Source organism: Sprattus sprattus (genome assembly GCF_963457725.1).
Source record: "Sprattus sprattus genome assembly, chromosome: 2".
Taxonomy (NCBI): domain Eukaryota; kingdom Metazoa; phylum Chordata; class Actinopteri; order Clupeiformes; family Clupeidae; genus Sprattus; species Sprattus sprattus.
The window spans coordinates 33,726,882-33,734,970 of NC_137921.1; the positions used below are offsets into that span (position 1 = coordinate 33,726,882).

The 8,089-nt window shown below is 42.0% G+C and overlaps 1 protein-coding gene across 2 annotated transcripts; it reads left to right on the forward strand.

The window, feature by feature from the left end:
* The first annotated feature begins 2,477 nt into the window (after positions 1–2,477).
* On the forward strand, positions 2,478–4,929 carry klf2a (Kruppel like factor 2a). Of its 2 annotated transcripts, none has more exons than XM_080833717.1 (3): positions 2,478–2,612; positions 2,988–3,933; positions 4,054–4,929. In XM_080833717.1, the coding sequence occupies exons 2-3, from the start codon at positions 3,015–3,017 to the stop codon at positions 4,227–4,229; spliced, it is 1,095 nt and encodes a 364-aa protein (XP_080689843.1). In that variant the 5' UTR covers positions 2,478–2,612; positions 2,988–3,014; the 3' UTR covers positions 4,230–4,929. The 2 variants fall into 2 exon arrangements, with proteins under 2 accessions (XP_080689843.1, XP_080689842.1); XM_080833716.1 differs by having other exon boundaries at positions 2,484–2,871.
* Positions 4,930–8,089: the final 3,160 nt, after the last annotated feature.

An 8,089-nucleotide genomic window follows, 5' to 3' on the forward strand; every position in this document is an offset into this window, starting at 1 on the left:
CTTCATCTGATTTGTCTGCTCAGAGTGAAACACAGTCATTCTAACCGCACTTAGATTATCTGATAGTGTATCTTACCATGAGAAGAATAAACAAGCAAGTGGACCTTGGAAACTGGGATCTTTCAAATCTGGATAACGTCTCATAGTTCCATAATTATTTCGCTATTTGGTATTGGCTTTTGGGCATGGACATTTGCATAGATTTTTATGGCTGTTTTCAAGGGTAGAACAAAATGTACTTGAGGAGGAAAAAGACATCTGATGATGTTAAGCCCCTGTGATGATCTCTTTTTGAAGACCCCATATGTGTGTTTGTGTGTGTGTGTGTGTGTGTGTGTGTGTGTGTGTGTGAGAGAGAGAGAGAGCGGGAAAGACACAGACAGTGTGTCACTCTGTGACTCGGCGCTTGACCATCTGAACTCCTTTCCAACATACACAAAACACACACACGCACATACACACTCCCCTCACACTGCAGTGCTATCATTCCCTGATCCCCCTTTGAATCAGCCCCGTGTGCAGAGTAGGGAGGAAATGGAGCCAAACTTGCTTCCTGCACGGTCCTCAGAGGAAACGCCGTAATAAGCGAGGGGTGTGTGGTTAAAAATATCCCATATATAAGCTTCGGCTGCCTCTCCAGTCCAGCTCACACTCTCACTCACACCACTGAAGCCATGGGCACGTCTCTCTCCGTTTCCCTCACTCGAAAGGGCAGACAGCCCTCCCTCCCGCTGGGTCAAACGAGCAGGTGTTTCCAAGGCATTTCACAATGAAAAAAAAAGAGGGAACAATAAAGAGGTTGCATAAAAGGTATTTGAAGTAAATGCCTAAAAAGTATATAAAACAGAGAGATTTTTATCAGTTCTTAAGGAATGACCCTCCGAAAAGAGAACCCTGGCCAAACAACTTCATCGATGTTATAACTTGGTAAGTAACTGTGGTCAAGATGTGAAAAACATGTGAACAGTATATATTTCTTTCACACTAACAAAACAACCACTATACACAATCTTTCCCTTGTGAAATGCTACCTCAGAATGTGCAGCAGAATTAGTATTCTGAATGCATTATTGGTCTTTACACTACAGCTCCTCTACAGGCTTTTTCAGACAGATATTCTTATAGTTTACACACATCTGTAAGCAACACTGAATGGAAACCACAAGGAGAACCTAACCTGCCTCTCATAAAATGCAGCATACCTTCCACACTGGAAAGATTGTTTGTTGGGAGTTTCTCTGTATTCCATGTTGTAAAAGCCAAACTCACATACCTGAAAAGTAGACTGTGAGACAATGTTGTCTTACTTGGTGAAAATTCTATATAGAACAAATATCAAATTCCTTTGACTGGTAACTACATTACTCGTAATATTACAAAAAGAACAAGCTTACAAATCATAGTTCAATGTAAAGACAGTAGTCTACTCAACTTACTTCAGTTTTTTATTTAACATAGGCACTTCACTGTACACATTAATCGAGTTTATCTTACAGTCTATCAATGCCTATCAAAACAACTCAACAGGTGTACAACATACCTTACAAGCAATCCTTCCTCCAATCCTATAATTAATATGTTATGAAGTTGGCCTTGAGGGTGACAACTTTGATGTAAGCATGTAGCTCTAATCCCCTGTCTCACACTCAACAAACAAAAAGTTGTGTGTCACCACATAATTTGATTATTTGTGCAATAGACCATACAATTAAGGCTGATCTCTACAAGTTGATGAGATACAGATATGTCCATTGGAAGACAGACTGTTTAAAGTTGAGTATCTAACATTTACTAGTTGAAATATATGTAAAACATGTCACAATTTGTGGTTTACGGTGTATGAGATAAGGGTCACGAAACTGAAGTAATGTAGCCTAATTGCCCCGATACCAATATGAATGCAAACAGGCACAAAGCGATCTAAAGTAGCTCCTCGCTAGCCTTGCTATTTGCACCTGAATGGAGAATTAGATAGGCTTTAACAGCACATATTTAGGGTAGTGTTTGAAGAACTGGAGAGATTCAGATCTGGCGCCTAATGGCTGAGACGTTCCAAGACGCCTGCCGCGTAAAGAGAGTAGGTCCATCTTAGTTTTATTTAATCGCACATTTTTTTTTTAAATGAGCATAATTGACTTAGACATTCAGAATGTTGATTGTCATCGTCACATGTAGTCGGTGTGTGCATTGTTTATACAGCAAAACGCATGTCGTATATTCAAAAGATAACTTTTTTTAAGTTTACTGTCCATTTATCCTTTGTATGCGTCTCTTTTACTTGTTTTCTCTCTCTCTCTCTCTCTCTCGAACTCACACGCGTGCCAGGGCGCGCACACACACACACATCCACACACGCTAGGGGCGTGTCAAAATACGTCATTCGATGCGTACAATGGTCGGTAAAATGGTTTAAGTAGGAGCGGGTGAGGAGAGCAGAGGATAAGAAGCTTGCATAGGAGCATGTGAGCTAGCATTGACGACAGGCTCTCACTGAGAAATAGCCTTATATACCAGAGCTAAAATTAGGGGCGAGTATTGCTCTACCTCCATCCTGAACGTGTTTCCTCCGCTTACTACAATTGGTCCAGCTTTGCAGCGACGATATTTATAAGGTAGGCTCTCCTACCAATCCAAACTTACTTATGCGTTTGAATTACTGTACGAGAGTGGAGAAACAGATCGTTCAAATCAACTTATAGTATTTCTCAACGGAACCGAATTTGACGCACAGATTACATCTGGCAACTCAAGTTTAACTAGAGAGAAATTATTTTTCTCTTACAACTGCATCTTTTGGATATGGCTCTAGCCGCAACTATTTTGCCTTCAATCTCTACTTTTGCTGCTCAGAGGGAAAGATATTGGGATAGTGTAAGTATAAATTGACATGAAACTAAATTGTGAACTAATTTGTACTCTTTACATTTCTTAAAACAGACATCCATAATTACATTGAACGTAATTGTTTTTTTTTGTTTTTTTTTCAGAGGTGGAAGGGTGATATTGACAGGTCCATGCATTCCAGCTGCTCCATACTCGATACCACACTGAAAATGGACAGCCTTGGAAGACCGGAGGATGAGGATCTTGACAAGTATTTGGACTTGGATTTTATTCTGGCGAATACCACCGGAGCTGGAAATGCTGTCACTCCTGTGGCTGCACTTACGGGCGAGTACAGACTGCCAGAATCAAACAGTATGTACAACGAGGGGATCGCATCAAATTCGTACCCGATGCCCGAACTGAACACTCCTCCGCCACCGTACAGCACCAGTCTCATGGCTGAACTTCTCAGGTCCGAGGTGGATAACAACTATTGCCAGCTTCCTGGCAACAACATTCAAGGGAGATTCCTTGTCAGACCGTCCTTCTCAAGTCAGGAATTTCTGGACAACGTTAAAACAGAGCCCACTATGGACGGTTACGGGCCAGCCATAGGGATGGTACCTAAAATCAAGCAAGAGGCAAACGTTTCCTGTATGATGTCTTTTGAGCAACCGAGAGTTGCCCACTCTCCGCAGGCAACGGGGAGCATGACTCCACCTCTGAGTCCAAATGATCTCTTGAACTCGGACTGCCAGTCTCAGCTGTGCCACACCATGTCGTTTTCCCAGGGCTACCCTTCGACGGCTTTCCCCCACTCAAACGCGCACCCACATCACCCACCCCCGCCTCATCAAATCCAAATGTCATACCCAAGCGCGCATCATTACAGCATGTGTGAAGACGGACTCGGCGCAGCTATGAACAATCAAAGAGTTTTGCTAACTCCTCCATCCTCTCCGCTCGACCTTATGGATGCGAAACCCAAGAGAGGTCGACGCACTTGGCCAAGAAAGCGGACCGCAAGTCATGTTTGCACGTTTGAGGGATGTGGCAAAACATACACCAAGAGCTCGCACCTGAAAGCGCACCATCGGACGCATACCGGTAAGAACGCTTGTATCTATTACAAATACTGCCCGTGAAGATGAAATTGCACTTCACATCTGTGTTGTTAACTATCTGTCCTATTACACATGCTAAACATTGTGATTTGATCTTTTATAGGTGAGAAGCCATACCACTGTAGCTGGGAGGGTTGCGGCTGGAAATTCGCCCGGTCTGACGAGTTGACCCGCCATTTCCGTAAACACACCGGGCACCGTCCTTTCCAGTGCCATCTCTGCGAGCGCGCCTTCTCTAGGTCCGATCATCTGGCATTGCATATGAAAAGGCATATGTAAGAGGTGGCCCAGGACCATCCGATGAACTCTTTACACTGATGCAAGCATACAAGAAAGTATGCTTTTGAAATTTGCATTATTTTTTAACTCAGCATATTTAAGGATTTTCTAGGGATAAACAAACGTTTGTCAGTAGGCCAACAGACGGACATGGATACACTTGACATAGTATTCTATCAATCTGAATTATGTAGCTGGTACTACTTTTTAACAAATTATATTTTAAGACTGTTAGGCTTTCATCTGTCATTAACAGTAGGCTGGACCTAAGTACATAACTGACTGGAAACATACTGGAACCATACAGCAAACCTCTAAAGATTGTGAGCTGTTACTTTTCTCACCACATTGCCTTATTGTTAACAATGTATTTACATTCATATGAGTGCCATTGGATTTTTTGACAAATATATAGGCCTTATATTTTCGAATCTCTCAATTTTAAAACAGCACAAGAAATAAGCTTTAAGACAATGTTTTTTAACTAAAACTGCCTTCCAGTCTCAGGCTTGAACTTGGTGTTTCATATGTGCATTTGTTTCGAAGATTATAAATCAGGGTCTATAACTATGCTTTAACATGTTTTATGAAAATGCAATGCAAACTCTTTCTGTAAAAAAACATTCCAGACAGTCCCAGGTGTTTCATGTGACCAGGGACAAAGTGAATTATGTAAAATGTTGTATGTGAAGCCTTTCGACTTGTACATAATTTATACAATGTATAAATGTAATGTAAAATATAGTGTATTTTATGTACATCATAAACGTGATTGAACAATTTATGTCAGTTTCCTTTTTGCTTTTTCAGATGTGACGTATAGCCACTATACAGCTATAACACTTAAGCCTAACACATTACCCACCACACCTCTTAGCTGTATGGTGTCATATCTTCAACTGAATTTTTCAAGTTTGGAATATCCTAAATCCAACTCGCAATGTTACCCAGCTGCACAAGTGCCACTGTCAAAATCCTGTGGCTAAGCCTTTAAATACAAACATTACATTTACATAATTGCAGAGACTGAATAAAGTTGACTGGGCACAGGGGTACACCACTCTTTAAGAGAGAAACCCTGCCTCAATTTGGAGAAGAAAAAAGCAGAGTTGATGGAAAGGGACTGAAAGAAATACTAAAACAGTATAAGGGACACTAGAACCCTCGTTGCAATATGCAATATATTTTGGTTATCAATTTTCCTAATAAGTGACACGAAATCAGTACTTTTCAATGAAGCCAGAACCTTCAGAATAAAGAGTTTTTTCATACTGTTTTGTGTGTTCGGATGTTCTTAGCTTTTTGTGCACTCAGCAAAAACAAGAGGGAACACCTCTGTAAATGTGCTTAGAGATACATTCACGTGTTGACTGTTGGGCCTCTGTGTACAGCTATCACATTAAGCCCTTTAATTCAAATAAATGTTCACTCAAAATTGAATTTGAGAGGAGCTCAAAGGGACCCCAACTCCACCCACATTTTTCACTTTGCCTTCATGTTTTGCTCAACATATAACAGATAACAGCAACTAATCTAACACTAGTGCTAGGCAGTGGCACCATTTAATTTGCAACAGCAATGCACACAATTCTAGCCCTCATCTGATTGTAGTGTTTTCCTGTGCAATATTCAGTAAGTGGGACCTAGTGGCACATTCAATCTCCTATTAAAAATGCTTGCACACAATCTTTGTTAAGTTGAATAGCAATCAGCCTTGATGAACATACATGGTGCCTGGCTAGGTACTCAGCTGTAGCACGGCTTGTATGTTAGCTTAATGTGAAACTAAGAAACCACTCATAACACAAAGGGTGTAACTATCTCTTAGCGGCCTGCCAAAATATGCCTCAAACTGAGAGCCGCAAGAGGAAAAATGTAGAATACAGTATGTCAATACCACAAGACATGATGGCTTCCTCTTTTTCCCCAGCAGCAACTTTAATGCAGAAGCAGACCAAGCACTTTGTGAAGATTTCTTTACCTGTTGATCAGGGAGTGTAACATATATGTAAAATCACCTCATGACTAATGTTCAAACCTGGAGGAGCTATGCATGATATTTAGGTAGCTCCTCTTACAAAGAAGCTCTCAGGTTTTGTATACATACAGAAGAGAAGTGATGTGTTGTTGTGCAAATAAAGGTAAACAGATCAAAGTCTTTGGTGCCTGCTACAGACCTGAAAAAACTCCCCAGCACCTGTTCCAAACCTCGAACAAACAACCCTACAAACCTCCATGCTATGCTGGCTCTCAGGTAACACCGAGTTGAATTGAACTAAACCATGGCCATGTTAAGAGGAGAATGTTGTGAAACCAGGGTCTTCCTCTTCTACCATTTGTAACTCTCTAATGTTTTTTTTTTTTACAAACAGGTTACTTAATAAGATGGTTCAGTAACCACTCAGGTCCCAAGGGAAAAAAATCCAAGAGCAAAGTTGTGGCATGAGTGTGCCATCTGCAGGAGTAAGAGGGAAGTCTGCTCTGAAAGGGATACTGGAAACTACCCCAACACAAGAAACCGTAATCTCGGAATGGAAAGGTATGTACGATCTAACGTAAGATTTTCTTTAGATTATAGTCCACCAGTCTGAGACAAACACTGCATCCATGGAAAGATTTCATGATGATTGCTGAATTAGGCTGTGTGGTGCACTGCAGACTTGAAAACATGATAAACATCTAGGGGGGAGGGCTTTTAGGGGACACAGAGTTGGTTGCCTCTCGCCAGCTGCCATTTCAGCACACAACCAAATGAAAAGGTTTCAAGCCTCATCAGCCTTAGAAACTAATAGAAGATTACGCCTTGTGACATAGTAATGGAGGAGGTGCATCTGGACTGCATTAAGCCACATGCCTCTCCTGACAGTCCTGCTGGAAAACATGAGAATTTTTTCGTCTGTACCACAACGTCCCCGGGGCAGCCTTACAACGGTGAGAGCCCAACTCCCCTGCCCAGCTGATGAAATACCCCAAACCCCAGATCTCCACGTCTATTGCTCCAGAGGATCAGATTGATTACACATTAAGCATGGCACACAGGTTAGACCATTTTAAAAAGTTCTGCTTTTTACAAGAATGAAAAACAACCATCTGTCGATAGTTCTTTTTTTTCCCTTTTCTCTTTTCAATCAAAGGCTTGCTCGTATGGTCGCAGCAGGGGGAAGGCCCACAGAGGGGATCCTGTTACCTCTGAGAGGCGTAGAGTAGACCCCACTTCCCCTACAGGGTCACTAGATGTACGCACGTGTGGTGTGCATATTCACTCCCCGCCACACCCCCTGAGGCCCATGCACACCTGCAGCCACCTCTATGAGACGGGATACCCCCCCTCCCCACACACACACACACACACTCACCCTCTCATTTTCAGTTTGCTGAAGAGCAACCCTGTGGTATCATAGCAGTGCTGAGATCTGCTTTTGCGGACAGTACGGCTGTCTTTGTGATCATCCTTCAATCCAAGGCCTGTGAGGGTCGACCGTTGAGCTACTCATTTTCTGCTCAACTGAAAGACACAGGCATTAAAGTTTGGATATGAAAAAAAAATATGTCAAGTGTGGAGAGGAAATGTGTGGAAGTCATGAGTAAACACTGGGCACTCAGTCGGACATAATAAGCATAAGCAGCCGGAGCGGAATTAAGTCAGCCATGGCCAGTGAATCTACAAACCTCCATTCGGATTTAAGGTAAATAAAAAGTTACCTTGGAATTTCCTGTTATTTCATGCAGACATTTTCCACATTCCAGATACGGCAGAGGCTGGGACTAAAGTGAGTTGAGAGACAGACTTCGCAGAAAAAAGCGCCCCCCGGAATTACTGCCCAATCCTGGTATTCTTAATTAAATTATCCATGACACAC